Below are 18,000 nucleotides of genomic sequence, written 5' to 3'. Positions count from 1 at the left end.
GGCGGAGCCTGGGAGGAAGCGGAAGCGACTGAAGAAAGGGCTGAGGCTAGGTCGTTCCCATGCGCCATTTGTAATGTTTACTTCCGCCCAGCCTAGCGAGTCGGTGAGGTTTGTGCACGTGGGATGTGGTGCTCCTTGTTCTTCGTAAAAGCTACCCTAGCTAGTGGTTGGGGTGGACATTAGAGGAGGATGTGGGGCCCGGCGATTGGGCTGCCTCCACGGCTGGCGCTATCAGTGTTGGCGGGACCCGGTCGCCCTTGCATCCTGAGGTTAGAAGCCGTGACGCGGAAAGACTGGCAAGCAAGGGACCGCTGTGGCTACTCTGACTTCTACCCTCAGCGGTTGTCTGATCTTGATTTCGAGGAGTCACCCTCTGGGGCATCCAGGGGTCGATCCGAGTCTACGCGCCACATAGCAAGTAAAAAATTAGCCAAGAACCTGGTACGAGACCTGCTAGGGCACCAAAAAACATCCCGTCAACTTATAATAGAGTGCAATCCAGGTGAGTTGAGAAGAAGGTTTGCCCTTAGTTTTTACATCCCTAATATCCTAAATTAGATTTATATGTCGTGTGTGCGGGCGTATTTAGATCAGACGATAACTTTAGCGAGGGTCATTTCTTATACCATGCGGGTCTTGGTGATTGAAATGAAGTTCTCAGGCTTGACGCCTAGCGCCTTGGCCCTCCGAGCGTTCTCATTGAATATTTTTCTTTTTAAAGCACCACTTCTTACAGAGACTTGACAATAATTTTTATGGCTAAACATTCAGATAGTCCATGAGTAAGAGGGAAGCTGCAACCTTATATAATATTTTTTTCTAAGAAAAAGTGACATTCGTCTAGGAGTGTAAGTTTTGCGGTCACTGACGTACTGGAATGTTCTGCTGCTTACCTGTTGGGATGTTGTGGGTTCAAGTTAACTGCCTAATCATCTTTGTTTGTTTTGTTTTTCCATGACAGGATCTCTCTGTGTAACAGCTTTTGCTGTCCTGGAACTCGCTCTGTAGACCAGGCTGGCCTCCAACTCACAGAGAGGTCCACATGCCTCTGCCTCCTAAGTGCTGGGATTAAAGGCGTGTGCCACCACTGCCCAGCTTTTAATCATATATATTCATATCTGGGAATGCTGTGAGACTGAAAAAGTAAAAAAGTAAAAGTCTGCTTTGAGAGTCTATGGCCGGGTGTCGTGGTACACACCTTTACTCCCAAGCTCAATAGTGCACACCTTCAAAATCAGGCAGAGGCAAGCTGATCTCTGTGTGTTCGAGGCTAGCCTGGTCTACATAGTTCCAGGACAGCCAGAGTTACACAGTGAGACCCAGATTCTAAAATCACTGTGTTCGTGCACACAAACACACACACACTGAAAGAGAGTGAGAGAGACCGACTGACTATGTGGTTTATTTTGCAAATAAAGTTTTTCTGTTAATATGCCAGGTCCTGGAATCCTGACTGAGGCATTACTTAAAGCTGGTGGCAGAGTGGTTGCCTTTGAAAGTGAAAAGACTTTTATTCCACATTTGGAGGTATATTTTTATGTTCCTAAAATAATTTGTTGTTCCATCCACTAACTCTGAGTGGGTTAAAGAAGTAAAATTAAGCACATAATTTCTTCTAATAGCACTATAAAGACTAGGACCTATTGAGTAGTCCCTGCTTGTTGAGTAACTAAAAGCTTGGGGGTTCTGAGATCTGTCATCTAACTCCTATTGGGGCCCAGAAAATGATAATCTCAGAGTGTGACACATTGACATGCTGAATATTTTGAAATAAAGGACAGTTAGAAGCCCTCGAGTGTAGCCTCAGAAATAAAGAATTTCTGCCCTCCTATCTCTTTACCTCTTTCTCCTTCAAATCAAGCCATAGAGAGCAGAACTTCTCTTCCCAAAGGACAGTCAAAGAAACTAGGACCGCTTCGCTAAGCCTGTGGTTTTTGTGGTAAGCTTTCTGTGCTGCCTGTAAGCATAGTCTCTGACCCACCTTGATTCACCCCAGATCATGAGTCCTTTTTCCCAGAAGGAAGACGTGGCACAAACACAGAGCCCAAGAAGCTGAACAGAATAAACTTGTTACACTTCTCCGTTGTTGATGTACCTTTTGTTAAATAAGTGTAGTTTGTTCCCTTAAGACCCAGAGAAAGTGTCACATTCAGCTTCCTATCCGTTCTAGCTGAGTGGTATATAATTGGTCACTAAGCTTGTGTTGCCATCTTTGGTAGGCTGTGTTGTGTCCCTGCCCTTTGTGAGCTTAAAATTAAAGAGTGAGTGCTAAGGGTTCGGTCTGTGTAAACTCTTTGACTTAGGACTTCAAGTGAAGGCAAAAAAAAGGTTTGAGATGGCAAATACAGTTGCAGAGTGCTGTTTTTTTGTCGTTCCCCCCCCCCCCCCCCGAATGATTGATTCAGTGTGTCTGAGTCTTTACCTAACGCTGGCCACTTGAGAGGAAATTAATTCAGGAAACCTACCAATCTATGGCAACTTCCTGAAAGCATGGATAATGAAGGCATGACCTGAGTTTAAAGTGCTGTGTGACAACAAAAAACTGTGCAAATAGGTATGATGCCTAAAGAGTGGATGTTTTGAAAAAGAAGCTGTGGAATGTTGCGTTGTTGTTGTTGTTAGCCTTTGGTGGATCTGTGCTCAGTGGGAGAAGGGCTAGTTGGCCTAGCACAAACAAAGTCTACACAGTTCTGAGCCTGGCACAGAGGCACGAGGAGAGTCAGTAGGTTCCAAGGCTAGCCTAGTCTATATTTAGAATTTCCGACTAGACAGGACTACATGGTGAGCCACCCCCTACCCCACCCTTCACCTCTGCAAAACAACAACAACAACAACAACAAAAAAAAAACCCAAAAAGACCTTATAAAACACATTGTTTTTGTAATTGACAGCTCTGTAAAAGAGAACAAAAACTGTGATAAATCAGGTTGGCCTCAGCTTCCCAGAGCTCCTTCTGCCTCTGCCTCCCAAGAGCCTGTAATTCCAGCTGTGGGAGGCCGGAGGGGAATCACGCAAGAGGTGGAGGTCAGCTTCTCTACATAGTGAGTCCCAGGCTAGCCAGTGCTACATAGTGAGAACCTGTCTTAACATTCCCACACCCTCCAAAAAGAGGCAGCTTTATGAACAGCTAAAGCAATTATCAAAAAGAAAGAAAAATTCATTGGTGAACATTTGCTCTAGTTTTTTGAGACAAGGTTTCTGTGTGCTCTGGCTGTCCTGGAACTTGCTCTGTAGACCAGGCTGGAGTCATCCACCTGCTTCTGTCTTCTGAGTGCTGGGGTTTAAATGTGTGCCCATAATGCCTTAGTTTTGTTTTTGTTTTGTTTTGTTTTTTGTTTTTTGTTTTAAATGTGGTACTGGTGGTTGAATCCAGACCAGTGGAAGTTACTCTCGTTTCAGACCTCTTGAGAAAACTGTCGCACTATGATTTTTTTTTCATGAAGTTGTTGATTTTTATTTCCTCTGTTAAATTTGAAGTATATTAGGATTGTTTCTGTCTTTATGTAATATCTTTGAATTATTTTATTTTATTTTATTTGAGGTGCTGAAGAGCCTTCCTTAGCTTTGTGCATGTTTGGCAAATGTTCTGCCATTGGATTTTTAAAAAATATATAATTTATTTTTATTTCATGTACATTGGTGTTTTGCTTGCATGTATGGTGTGAGGGTGTCCTGTCTTGGAGTTATAGACAGTTGGAGCTGTCATGAGGGTGCTAGGAATTGAACCCGGGCCCTTTGGAAGAGCAGTCAGTACTTTTAAACACTGAGCCATCTCTCTAGCCCCTCTGCCATTGGATTTTTAAGAACAGATTTCACTATATTATAGAGATAGGCTGATCTTAAGTTTATTGTGTAACTCAGGTCCTCCTTGAATTTGTAATTCTACCGTTTCTGGAGTGATGAGATTGCAGGTGTGCCCCATTATGTTCAGCTGTTTTAATTTTTTTTTCTTATTTTTTGAGGTCGATCTTTAAATTGTAGCAAGATGTCTATGATGATGAAATTTCTAATGTCACTTATTCGTCTCTTCAGTCCTTAAGGAGGAATGTGACTGGAGAGCTGCAAGTGGTTCACTGTGACTTCTTTAAGATGGATCCTAGACATCAGGAGATAGTCAGACCAGAATACAGTTCACATACAGTTTTTCAGAATTTGGGAATAAAAGCAGTTCCTTGGTCCGCAGGTAATTTCTGTCATTCACTAACGCTAATAAACACCTTCACTAAAGCTTTATAAACAGCATTTTAGTTCATTTGTTTACTAGATATATATAGAGATTGAGATCTGTTCATGAGCAACTACTCTTTCACTAAACATGCCATTCCCTTTTCCTGCATATAAATAACTATTTTATTTCTATAAAGGACAAGTTATATATGAAAGGGGAAAATGAAGCTTAGTTATTGAATTTTAATTTTATATATTCATTATACATGGGACTATCTTACATAAGAACATTTTCGTATAAATTATGTTTAAATATGTGTTGTTCATAGAAATTTCCTTTCATATTACCATTTTATTTTAAATTATTTTAAATGATTTATTCATTTATTTACTTTGTGCATATGTGTGTTCTGCCTGCATGTTTCGCCTAGACGTCATGTTCATGCAGTGTCCATGGAAACCAGAGAGGATGTTAGATTTCCGTGTCACTGGAATTTTAGACAGTTGTTAGCCACCTTGTGGGTGCTAGGAAGGTACTAGAAAAGCAGCTAGTGCTCTTACGCCTCCTCAGCCCCCCCAACACTCCCCTCTTCACTCCTTATGCTAGCCTTCTTTGATCTCTTAAATAGTTTTGCTTCTACTTTCAGGTCATAACATACATACATGTATAGGTATACGCGTTATCTACTTTATTGGGGTTTCTTATACCTCTTTCTCCCTTCTGCACTCCTTATCTCTCCTAATACCTTCCATCGCCCCAACTCTAGGTAGGAGAGACAGAAGGTTAGTGTGGAGAAGAGGTGTGGGTCTCTTTTTTACTTCCGGCTGGTTAGGGTCTTTGGGTTTTTTAGGGCAGTACCAATGTCAATCGTCAGGATGTTCAGCTAAACAGCAAACAGCAAGTACAGCAGCAGGATGAACCCGCAGCAGCGTTCTCCTTCCTCAGACTCCTTTTCCTCTCAGTGCGCTGGCATTTATATCCTCTTAGAGTTCAGCTATCTCCCATGGCTAACACCACGCCTCTCTCCAGCTATGAACAAGCTAAAAGCAGCCCCATATCCCACACTTGGAGTTAAAACAAAAACATAGCATAACTGCATTTTTTTAAGAAACCAAAACTTATCCAGGCATAGTGACTCATGCCTTTAATCCCAGCACATAGGAGGCAGAAGCAGGTGGATCTCTGTGAGTTCGAGGCCAGCCTGTCTACAAAGTGAGTCCAAGACAGCCAAGGCTACACAGAGAAACCCTGTCTTGAAAAACTAAAAGAAAGAAAGAAAGAAACCAAAACTTCCACTATATACATGATTTTATGTATCTATGTAAAATCTAGTAACTATATATGAGAGAAAAAAAGATATTTATCTTTCTCTGCTGGGGCTGGCTTGTTTTGCTTAATATGATAACCTTCAGTTTCTTCAATTTCCCTGTAATTTTGTTCCTTATGGCTGAGAAAAAGAATTGGCATTGTGTATTGTGGTCAATGTGAGTCCATAAACTGTACTGTCCTCTTGATGGACTATTCTGTACATAATTTAAAAATAATAAAGATAAATATTAAAAACAGAAAGACACATAGTCAGACAACTTTAAAGAGCCGTAGCAGTCAGGAGGCTGAGACACAGAGACCCCACAAAGCAATCTACAGCCCGTGTGCTTGGGGCAAGCCTGTCCAGTGAAAGTGAAAAGAAGAGGGGAGAGCAGGGTAGATCTGCTACATTAGTGTTTGGTATTGCCAGAGACAGAACAGATGTGAAGGAGAAGAGCAGGGTAGATCTGCTACATTACTGTCTGCTATTATCAGGGATGGAACAGATGTGAAGGGGGAGAGCAAGGTAGATCTGGTACATTAGTGTCTGCTATTGCCAGGGATCGAACAGGTGTGAAGGGGGAGAGCAAGGTAGATCTGGTACATTAGTGTCTGCTATTGCCAGGGGTGGAACAGATGTGAAGGGGGAGAGCAAGGTAGATCTGGTACATTAGTGTCTGCTATTGCCAGGGATCGAACAGGTGTGAAGGGGGAGAGTTGGGCGGCATGTGAAAACCTGTCTTCTCACCTGATTGCTTTGCACCTGGTTGCCTGTCGCTTTTCAGGGTGTCCTTTCTAGATCAGGTCACAGATGCTCGTTTCATCAGGAAGCACCCTTGCCGTCTGCTCATACATAACAGTCTCCCAGAGGAGAGGCCTTCAGAAGTCCAGTTTCGTCCTGCTTCTGTGCCTCTGATTCCGCCTTCTTCTTTGTGGTCTAGAGGAGCCCTGGTCAGGTGTATTACATCCATGACGCTTTCTGGGGGAGGAGGTATGGGGGGGCAAGTGGGGAACAGAACTAAGCTGTTGACTCAGCAGGAGGCTCTTTTTGTTTGTGTAATGTGTTTGTAAGTATGTGCGTGTGCATATGGGTGCCTTAGAAGCCAGAAGACGGCGTCGGATCTCCTGGAGCTGGATTACAGGTCACTGTGAGCAACTCAGAGTGGGTGCTGGGAACCAAATTTGGATCCTCCGCAGAAGCACCAAGTGCTCTTACCTGCTGAGCCATCTCTCTAGACCCAAGAATCTTTTGCCGTTTTTGTTTATTTGGTTGGTTTTGATTTTTTATGACAGGGTTTCTCTGTGTAACAGCCATCGTCACTGTCCTGGAACTCTATTTATAGACCGGGCTGACCTCGAACAGACAGAGTTCTGCCTGCCTTTGCCTCCAGAGTGCTGGGATTAAAGGTGTATGCCACCGCGCCTGCCTCTCAAGAATCTTTTTTAATTTTAATTTTTATTATTTTATTTATTTATTATGTATACAGCATCCTGCCTGTGGGCGTGCCCGCCAGAAGAGGGCACCAGATCTCATTATAGATGGTTGTGAGCCACCATGTGGTTGCTGGGAATTGAACTCAGGACCTTTGGAAGAACAGCCAGTGTCTTAACTTCTGAGCCATCTCTCCAGCCCAAGAATCTTTTTTAAATGGTGTTTTGTAGCTACGCCCATGAGTGCCAAGAGGAAAGGGCCTTTTTTCTAGTTAAAGTTTCTGTTGCTGTGATGAAACGCCGTGACCAAAGCAACTTAGGGAGGAAAAGAGTATATTTGGCTTCCACTCCCACTTAACCGTTTATCACGGAAGGAAATCAAGACAGAAACCTGGAGGCAGGAACGGATGCCAAGGCCAAGGAAGGGTGCTGCTTACTGCCTTGCTCCTCTTGGCTTGCTCAGCCTGCTTTCTTATAGAACGGAAGACCACCAGCCCAGGGATGGCACCGCCCACGATGGGCTGGGCCCTCTCCCATTGATCAGAAATTAAGAAAATGCCCTACAGACTTACCTACAGCCGAATCTTATAGAGGCATTTTCTCAACTGAGACTCCCTCCTCTCTGATGAATCTAGGCTATGTCAAAATGACATAAAACTAGCCAGCACAACAACTTTTGTTCTTCTTCTTTTCCCTCTCTATGTATGTGTACATATTCCTGTGTGTGCACATGAACATGTGTGTGCAGGTAGAGGCCAGAATTTGGTGTTCAGTGTCCTCCTTAGTCGCCCCGTGTCTGCAACTGAACCTGAGCCTATTTGGGTGGACCGGACAGCAAACCCTGGGCAGCCTGCACAGTGCTGGGCTTTTTCCATAGGTGCTGGTGATCTGGAAGCAGGTCCTCACACCTGCACAGTACACCTGTGGCTGACTGAGCCTTCTTCCTAGTTCCCTGCTCTGCTCCTTACAGCTTCTCATTTCCGGGGTGTTTACCCACCTCTTCTGATAAGGTTGCCCAGCTGGCCTTGGTTATTTCCCTGGTGATTCTAGCACACCGTACCTACATGTCATCTCCCATCTTGGCTCCTTAATTAAAATAAAGTTACCATCATTAATTTACTTGGCATCAGTAAAGTGTGATCATAGGAAAAAGTTTTAACGACCTTATGCAAGTTTGTGCTTGTATCCCTAACAGGTGTTCCTATAAAAATATTTGGAATCCTACCAAAAAAATATGAAAGACGAATACTTTGGAAAATTCTGTTCGACCTGTACTCCTGTGAATCTATATACAGATATGGACGAATAGAACTGAATATGTTTATTAGTGAAAAAGAATTCCAGGTGGGTTAATAACAGATGACTGGTGTCACTGCTTTGACAGTGTTGTAGTCTTCTGAGGAACTTCTGCTTTTTTTGGTTATTGTTGGGTTTTTTGTTTGGTTGGTTTGGTTTTGTTTTGTTTGAGACAGGGCTTCTCTGTGTAGCCTTGGGTGTCCTAGACTTGCTTTGTAGACCAGGCTGGCCTTAAACTCACAGAGATCCTCCTGCCTCTTCCTCCTGAGTGCTGGATTAAAGGCATGCGTCACCACACCCGGACTTTTCCTTTTTTTACTTCTGTTTTATTTAGTGATTGATTTACTTATTTGAGACAGGGTTCCTTGCTAGGACTTGGGGTTTGCCAGTTTGGCTAGACTGATTGGCCAGTAAGCCCCAGGGATCCTTCTGTCTCCACCTCCCAAGGGATGAGTTAAAGGCATGTACTGTTGTGCCTGACTCTTCCATGGCACACATGACCACCTAAGCCATCTCCCCAGGCCCTGCTCTCAGTGTTTTTGGTTCATATATACAGAACTAGAATGGTTAGATCATATGATAATTCTATGTTGTTTTGGTTTTTTTTCTTTTTTGAGACAGGGTCTCTCTGTGTAGCCTTGGCTGTCCTGGACTCACTTTGTAGACCAGGCTGGCCTCAAAATCACAGAGATCTGCCTGCCTCTGCCTCTCAAGTGCTAGGATTAAAGGTGTGCGCTACCATGCCCCGGCTCTACATTGTTTTTAAGGAAGTGCCATACGGTTTTTCTTGCTAGATACCAGCAGTGTACAAAATATTCAAAAATTTTCTTACATCCTACTTATGTTTGTATTTGCTTACCAATACTGGACAGTAGAAAAATAGCAAACTAGTTACCAGCAGCTTTCTTCACATGACCTTTGCTGTATAAGGGTTAGTATAGATGGACTTTGTTTATCTTGGCAAGTTGTGCTGGCTTGTGTGGGAACTTTGGCTGTCCTTGATTTTTGAGAAAAGCAGATTTAAAAAGAAAGAGGAGCATGGGTTTACCTTGGTGGCATGTAACTTAAGTCTGAGTGGCTCGGGTTTGATTTTACTCTGCTCTGTTTGGAGCTTGGTGTAGGAACAGCGGCCTCTCTGCTGTTTTTCCTGTTTTACCGAGAAGGGCTCCCAAAGCCCTGAACCTTGCTGTTAGAATCCACAAACAGATTACAGAGCTCTGTGTGAGTGACTGTTGCTCCAGTACAACTGACAGCGTCCCCTGAGTGGGAAAGGAGGGATGGAGCAGGAAAGGAGCGCTGTGTCCTCACCCAGAGAGGTGGTAAATACTTCCTAGCTGCCTAGAGTGCGTCTACAGTCCTGATCCTCGAGACCATTCATTCATACACATAATATATAAACAAAAATTGAGAGCAAGGTATATAAGAATGCTCCTGAGGTTGTAGCTCGGCCACAGGAGCCAAACCTGTGATCCAACAATTTGTACACTTGTGGGTAGAGGAAGGATCAGAGGTCAAGGTCATTGTCCAATATATAGTTGCAGGCCAGTCTGGGCTACTTGAGACCCAAAATTGTGTCTTGCTCACAGCTTCTTTACCATGGGGTCTTTCCTCAGTGACTTCTTCCACTCACTGGTGGCTTCATCCTCGGTGTCTCGCACAAGTCAGCCTTGCTGGGCGGTGGCGGCCCACATAGTCAATCCCGCGCTTGAAATGCAGAGGCCGGCCGATCCCAAAACTGAGTCAGCCTTAACAACTATTATTTTTAAAATACCATTTATTTGTGTGTCCACACTCATGCACATGTGGGAGTCAGAAAAAAAAAAAAAAAAAAAAGAAGCCAAACTTGCAAGTGTCATTTTCTCAGTCTACTAAGAGCCGGAACAATCCCTGATGCACAGTTTAGCGGCTCGCCTAATGTCTAGTCCTGACATACTGCTCTTTCTTCATTGCATATGCTGTTGTGCTGTGGTTCTGGATTCAGTGCGGGAATTGCCTCTGTCTTAGTTGTGTCTGTGGCCCAGCTGGTGTGTGTTTATAGATTTCTTTTTATTTAGATGTGTGTGTTTGTGCCATGTGTCTGCAAGGTACTTGGCAGAGCTACCAGGCACTGGAATTCCAAGAGCTAGAGAGAGCTACAGGCTTAACTGTTTGTTTTGCTTTGTTCTTTTGAGACAGGGTTTCTGTGTGTACCCCTGGCTGTCCTGAACTCACTTTGTAGACCAGGCTGGCCTCGAACTCAGGGATCCGCCTGCTACTTCCTCCTGAGTGCTGGAATTACAGGCCACCACACTCAGCTGGCTTAGCGATTCTTGATGCGTGGCTGTGAGTGGCCCTTTGTGGTTGGAACCATGTACACTTAATTTTATATGTTGCCATTTGTTTTCTAAAACGATAATTCTACTTGAAGATACTTATGGTTAATATTTCGTACTTAGTTCTCATCTTTTTGTTTGTTAAGACAAGGGCTCTATGTAGTCCTGTCTGCCCTGAAGTTCACAGTTTTCTGCCTCCTGAAAACAGGGTTGAAAGGTGTGGGCCACTAGGCCGATGTTACAGTTAGTCACCGGGGTGTGGTGGTGCACGCCTTTAATCCCAGCACTCATGAGGCAGAGGTAGGCAGATCACCATGAGTTTAAGGCCAACCTGGTCTACAAAGCCAGCCCAGGACAGCCAAGGCTACATAGGGAAACCTTGTCTCAAAAAAAGCAAAAACAAAACCAAACCAAACACCAAAACCCAAAAAGTTTAAATCAGTTAAAATCTAGCATTTGATACTGATTATGATTCTATGTAACATAATTTTGTTTGTTTGTTTTCACTAGAGACTAATAGCGACTCCTAAAAGGCCGGATTTGTATCATGTATTGAGTGTACTTTGGCAAGTGGCTTGTGATATTAAGTTTCTGTACATGGTGAGTAAACTTCTAGATGCCAGGAGAACCGTGTGCAGGGCAGACTGTGCTCTGAAGGCTACTTTAAATGCTTGTTTCATTATATCCCACCTTCTTTAGTTTTGTTTTATTTTGAGATAGGATGTCACTATGTAGCCTATGTTGGCTTTAACAAAATCTCAATCATTTGATGTTTATAGCAACGGAAACTCAGGAGCCAGGGGCTGGGGTGAAAGCCTGCTAGCTCAGAGAGGCAGAGAAAGCATTCAGGGAACATTCCTCCTCAGCTGACATCCCAGAAGGAATGCCCCCTTCTCCATGAGACTCCTCCAACTGAATGTCCTAATGTCGATCGGGACGGCCTTGAGCTCCTCCTGCCTCTGCCTCCTGAGCACTGGCAGTAAAGCCCTGCATTGTCACCAGCTTCCGGAGAGAGATTAATTTGACACTTATTTGGCAATTTTTTTTCTCTTACTGTAAAGGTAATGACTGGCTCGTGATAAAACTAGGAAACTTGGTTTGTTTGAGGCATGCTCCATACAAAGGAAGGAAATTTTATGTCACTACAGTTGCTCTATAGACCAGAAATCACTAGTAAGATGGGTGACATACTTTTAGCCCTCTGTTTTCCCATGCTTTTGTTTTCTTTTAATATAGTGAATATTATATTGCTTTGTTTTGTTTTGGCTTTTTGAGACAGGGTTTCTCTGTGTGGCCCTGGCTGTCCTGGACTCGCTTTATAGACCAGGCTGGCCTTGAACTCACAGAGATCTGCCTGCCTTGGTTTTCCTGAGTGTTGAGATTACAGGCCTGCACAACCACGCTCGGCTATTGCTTTGGGTTTTTTTAATTTGTTTGGTTTTTCTGTTTGGTTGGTTGGTCGGTTTTGGTTTTTCAAAACAGAGTTTTCTGTGTAGCCTTGGCTGTCCTGGACTCTACAGATCAGGCTGGCCTCAAACTCACAGAAATCCACCTGTCTCTGCCTCCCTACTGCTGGGATTACAGATGTACGCCACCGCACTCAATTATTGTTTTGTTTTTTGAGGCAGGGTTTTATTATGTAACCGGGGCTCACCTCAGACTTTCTCTCCTCCTGTCTCAGCATCCTTGAGTGCTAGGATTATCATGTGTTATCACCATATCTGTCTTGGCACATTCCCTTTACCTGTCACACAAAATGTGCTATTTGAATATTGTAATTGAATAGTTAGTCATTGTTAACACTTATTGAGCAATGCCAGGTTGATTTGATTTATCCTTTTAGTTGGGTGGGGTTTTTTTTTTGGAGGCAAGTGTTCAATTACAGCGTCACAGCCCTAGCCCCGGACTCTGGGTTGTTTTTTTTGTTGTTTCTTTGTTTTGTTGTTGTTGTTTTGTATTGCAGGGCAGGGTAGACTGGGTCTCATGTAGCCCAGTCTGTCTCTACCTCTCAAATACCGAGATTATAATTGTACACCACCACCCCCAGATTTACATAGATTTTTTTTTTCTTTTATTAAGGCAATAACAATTTGAGGCGTTTTGACTAAAAAGAACTAACTAGAAGAATTGAGAAGCCAAGGTGGGTGCATTGGCGCACGCCTGTAATCTCAGCACTCTGGGAAGCAGAGGCAGGCTGATCTCTGTGAGTTCCAGGACAGCCAGGGCTACACAGAGAAACTATATATAAAACAAAAACAAAACAAAACAAAAAAAAAGAATTAAGAACCCATCCTAATACTCAGGGAGGCAGAGGCAGGCAGATCTCTGTGAATTCAACACCAGCCTGGTCTACAAAGCAATTCTAGGACAGCCAAGGCTACACAGAGAAACTCTGTCTCAAAAAACAAAAAGAAGAAAACAAAACCAAAAAACCCCACAGAAAGTGGAAACTGTGACAGGGAATCTCCGGAACGAATGAACTCACTAGAGAAAGAACCTGTGACATATTCTCCTTTAATCTTTATAACAGGCATAGAGTGTCATCTGTGTCCTGGGGTTGAGGAGATGGCTCAGTCAATAAAGTGTTAGCAGCACAAACATGAGGACCTGAGTTCAATTCCCACACCCACGTAGTGTCCAACGCAGTGGCCTGTGCCTCTCATCCCAGGGCTGGGGAGGCAGGGACACGAGGATCCTTGGAGCTTGCTGGCCAGCCAGTCCTACAGAATCCATAAGCCCAGGTTCAGTGAGAGACCCTGTGGAAAGAATGATAGAGGAAAACACCCGAGATAACCTTCAACCTCCACACACACATGTCCACATGTGTACATGCGCCATACACAGATCTACAGAAAGAAAGAAATAACCTTGTCTGTGTTTCTTCCTCTAGGAACCTTGGCCGTCATTTAGTATGTATTATGAAAATGGGCACGTAGAAAAGTCAAAGAACGGGGTAAGAACAAACAAGGCTGTTCTCTTTTCTCTTTTTTATAGAGAGATTTATTTATTTTATGTATATGAGTGCTCTGTTTTCATGCACACCCGAATAGGAAATCAGATTCCATTACAGATGGTCGTGAGCCACCATGTGGTTGCTGGGAATTGGACTCAGGACCTCTATAAGAACAGATAAGTGCTCTTAATCCCTGAGCCATCTCTCCAGCCCTGTGTTTATTTTCTTTAATATTGTCTTTAGAAGCTGGAGAGATGGCTAAAAAAAAGAGATTATCTTTATTCTGTATTAACTTAAATTTTCAGTAATAAAATTGTGCACACATACATGTGCAGACACACAATAAATAAATGCATGATTAGAAAAGAAAAGAAATAAGGAAAAGGCTATCCTTAGGTCTGGTAGTGGTGTCCGTTGAATGCAACGGAGGCATGTTGAGGCTGTGTTTGAGCTGATTTTCACTAGATAACCTCAGCTCTCTGGATTGGGTAAAGGATGCCTTTTGAACTTCCAGCCCAGGAGCTGGTGAGTGGCTTGCTAGGCACACATTGGATTTGCCCGGGAGCCTCTTGTAAGCAAACAGTATCTAACACCGCTCTTTGTCAGACACAGAATACAAATCTCATCCTCCTGGGTTACTTTCTCTTCAGAATTCTGACACGCCGGGTGTGGTGATGCACTCCTTTAATCCCAGCACTTGGGAGGCAAAGGCAGACAGCTCTCTGTGAGTTTGAGGCCAGCCAGGTCTACAAGACAAACCCTGTCTACAAAAACAAAAAGAGAACTCTGACATGACCCAGGGTACAGTGTGTTAGGCCTTCAACAAGAAAGCCCAGAGATGTGTGGGGTTGTGCAGCAAGCGGCTTGAAGGAGTAAGTCGTCAGTGTTTCACTCTGGTAATAGTTTATGACTGAGAAAAATTCTTTTCCTTTCTGTCTAGGAATCATTAAAATCAATGAAAGAAAACCTATATCTTGTTCAAATGATTCCTCGTAAGACTTTATTTACAGAAAACTTAAGTCCTCTGAACTATGATATATTTTTCCACATGGTAAAGCACTGCTTTGGGAAGCGCAGTGCCCCAATAATACACCATTTACGGTAAGTAGAAATTCAATGAAGACAAGCATAAAAGTAGTGAAATAGCGAGACTCTCTTGTGTTAGAAAGTGGCTTTTCACATCTGGATGTAGAGTAAGGTGTGCCCATGTCTCATTTTCCTGTTACAAATACTCCCTTCTGGGCTGGACAGGTGGTTGAGAAGCAGCTCACAGACAGCTGTACTTCCAGCTCACGGGCTCCAACACCCCTGCCTGCCTCTGTGGGTACCACACACGACACACACCTACCCATAGGATAACAGTCAGGCAGCAGTAAAGAGAAGTGCCTTTCCTCCCTGTTGTGCATTGATTTCCACACACTCCCTCAGATTTTCACTTATTCTCATCTTTAAGAAGCAAACCTAGGTTTTAAATATTTGTTCAATTTATATTTCAATTTTGTGTGTATGTGCATGTGTGTGCTGTGCCTATGGAGGCCAGAGCAGCATGGCGCATCCCCCAAAGCTGGAGTTGCAGGTGGTTATGAGCTGCTTAACAGGTGCTGAGAGCTGATCTCAGGTCCCCCAAGAAGACCAGCAGCCTCTGTAATGTATTCTCCATTCACCCTGCAACTAGCAGTCCCTAAAGTATTGTCAGAAGATAGAAAAAGTGTTGTTATTTTAATTTATCATCAGTTACCATATAGCCTTAATAGGACTGTTGACTGGAAACAATTTAGTTTTGTTTAACTATTTATTTTGAGATTGGGTTTCATGTAGCTCAAGCTAGCCTTAACTTTCTGTACAGCCTGAGATGACTATGGACTTGTGAACCTCCTGCCTTTCCCTTCCAAGACTGGGATTTGTAAGTGCACCACCACACTTAGAATTTACACAGAAAGCCAAGCCTGCCGGGTGGGTGGCGCACGCACTTGGGAGGCAGAAGCAAGTGGAATGCTGTGAATTCGAGGCTGGCCTGGTCTACAAAGTTAGTTCAGGACAGCCAAGGCTACACAGAGAAACTCTTTCTTGAAAAAAACAAACAAAACAAAACAACAAAAGAAAGAAAGAAAGCCAAGCCTATACTCTCGGCACCCAGGAGCCTAGCCACGTGAGTTCCTGGCCTATGTTCTAAGTGCCAGGCCAACTGGGATACAGAGTGAAAAAACCTCATATACTGTGGTCCTGGCACTTGGGAGGCAGAGGCAGGCCAGCCTGGTCTAGATAGCAATTTCTAGAGCCACACAGAAAACAAAAACAAAACTCACATACACACAAAAGTTAAATCATCAATAGACCACTAAAAGAAACCTAATTTCCCTCTTGCTCTTCTCCTGTTTCTCTCTTCCCCTTCCTCTCTCTGGGGTGCCCCTCCCCCTTTCCTGCTAGCCTATGCTCCTGCAGATAGACCCCCTATCATATCTCGGGGGGTGGGGGTGAGGGGGTGGAAAGCAAAAAAGAAACCTAATTTTCATCTTGCTATCTTGTGGTGGTGGCTATTTAAATGTAGATATCAAAAAGAGAGAAAAACCCCAGCTGTGTATGGTAGCACACACCTTTAACCACAGAATTCAATAGGCAGAGGCAGGTGGGCCTCTGAATTTCAGGTCAGCCTGGACTACACAGTGAGTTCCAGGTCAGCCAGCACTATGTGGTGAGACCCTATTTCAAAGTAAAACTTAAAATATATAATATGTAAACTAGAATTTTTGTGAGAATTAATTACACTTAAATTGGTGGTTTTCATTGCGGGTTAGCTCTGAAATTTTAAGAATAACTGTCCCTGACTCCTGAGTGCTGAGATTGTAGGCTAACATTTATTTTCATGTACAGATTTCTTATCCAAACCAAGTGTGGTGTACTTAGCTATAATCCCGGTGCTTGGGAGGTAAAGGCAGGAGGGGCAGGAGTTCAAAGTCTCCGTACAGAGAGTTAGGAGAACCTACAGTATATGTAACCTCTTAACTACATGTAATCGTGTGTGTTAGTCATCTTCGTTGGACAGAGGCGGTGGCTCTCCGACATAGCTGACAGCTGCTGGGAAAGGGAGCTGAGCATGTGTACTTGTGTTTCCTTTGCAGTTCACTGAGTACAGTTGAGCCGGTTAATATACTGAGGCAGATAAGGAAAAAACCTGGAGAGACAGTAATTAGAATGTATCCTCACGACTTCAAGAGGCTTTTTGAAGCTATAGAACGTTCCGAAGAGTCGGTCTTTAAATGGGTCTATGACGACAGCTTGGAGGATGTAGCGGTTTAAGAAAAAGTCTACAAGCGACGAACTGGAGCTGTTTGTTTATTTATTTGGAAATGACAAATGAAAACTGAAATTCAAGAATTCACACCCTTTCAACAATCCTTGTTGGGCACAAATGAAGCAGATGATCTCATCGGAAGCTGATATGTTTGATGCACTGGAAAACCAGTGGCTGCAGTTTTACTCAGAATGGAATAAAACGAAACCTTACCTGGTCGGTTTCATCAGAACAAAATTGTTGTGTTTTAAATTACTGTCTGCTGTAGATCAGTGGTAGAACACATGCCTAACATGTCCAGGGCTCTGGTTTTGCTCCCCGGCACAGGAAATCAAGGGGAAAACTCTATGTACTGTGAAGGTCCGTAGGTATAGGGTATTCCCAATTGTAATTTCGTTTACTTTTTTAAAAGCCTTTTGGCCAAACAGTTCTAAATTTCGTGCTTTTCACCATTGCTAATTGCTTCCATCTTCTCCATGTTGTCTACTGTTAAGCTTAGACAATAAATTGTTTTGGCCTGTCATGGTGGTGCAAGTCCCAAAACTTGTGAGGTAGAGGGCCCAGTAGTTCAACGCCAGTTTTAACTGTATGGTGAGTTTAAGGCCGGTTTGGGCTAAGAAGTGACCCTGTCAAACAAAACAATATAAACTTATTTCAGAAAGTGACTAGCTTTCCTTTCAGCATGTTGAAGTGGGTTATCAGGTTCTATATAACTGTTTCAATGTTAGTATGTTTTAAACTTTTTAGAAATAAAAATTTACATAATATTTTTGTTTCCTTCTCTCTAAATACATAAATGAAATATTAAATCAATCCCAAACTTACTTCAATCATGTGTGGTCAGCACTCTTTCAGTGCCTGACCTGTCTGTGACTGGAATTTCTTGAGGAAGCTGAGTGCAGTGGTGTGCACCTGCAGTGGCATCGGTGGCTGAGGGAGGAGGCTTGAGCCAACGAGAGTTGGAGATCAGACTAGGTGGTTGCGGGGTCCGAGACAAGAGAGCAAGCTCTCATTTCAACAACAGAAACTCTTGCAGGCTGGGGAGATGGCCGGTGTAGTGTGCTGTACAATCACGCGGACCTGAGTTTGAGTTCCCAGCACACATAATGCTGGCAACGGTGCTAGGGGGCCGGAAGGGTGAGGCATGAAGAGGAGCGAATAGCAGCCAGGCAGCCACATCATGAGCTCTAGGTTCAGTTGAAAAGGCTCTAAAGAGCTTGTGTCAAAAAATAAGCAGCAA

At 43.5% G+C, this 18,000-nt stretch overlaps 1 protein-coding gene across 1 annotated transcript; it reads left to right on the top strand.

Annotated features, from left to right (window-relative positions):
* Positions 1-41: 41 nt before the first annotated feature.
* Tfb2m (transcription factor B2, mitochondrial) lies at positions 42-16,811 on the top strand. The gene is made up of 8 exons (XM_051147985.1): positions 42-502; positions 1,439-1,527; positions 4,033-4,183; positions 8,103-8,251; positions 11,026-11,115; positions 13,406-13,468; positions 14,409-14,569; positions 16,588-16,811. Exons 1-8 carry the CDS (start codon positions 190-192, stop codon positions 16,763-16,765), a joined length of 1,194 nt encoding a protein of 397 aa, XP_051003942.1. The 5' UTR covers positions 42-189; the 3' UTR covers positions 16,766-16,811.
* Positions 16,812-18,000: the final 1,189 nt, after the last annotated feature.

Source organism: Acomys russatus, chromosome 6, assembly GCF_903995435.1.
Source record: "Acomys russatus chromosome 6, mAcoRus1.1, whole genome shotgun sequence".
Classification (NCBI taxonomy): domain Eukaryota; kingdom Metazoa; phylum Chordata; class Mammalia; order Rodentia; family Muridae; genus Acomys; species Acomys russatus.
This window is presented reverse-complemented; position numbering and strand designations above follow the sequence as displayed.

Coding starts and splice junctions, on each gene's coding strand:
- Tfb2m (XM_051147985.1), top strand. CDS start 190: ATGTGGGGCCCGGCGATTGGGCTGCCTCCACGGCTGGCGCTATCAGTG. Junction 8,252..11,025: donor TTAGTGAAAAAGAATTCCAG/GTGGGTTAATAA, acceptor TGTTTTCACTAG/AGACTAATAGCGACTCCTAA. Junction 13,469..14,408: donor TAGAAAAGTCAAAGAACGGG/GTAAGAACAAAC, acceptor CTTTCTGTCTAG/GAATCATTAAAATCAATGAA.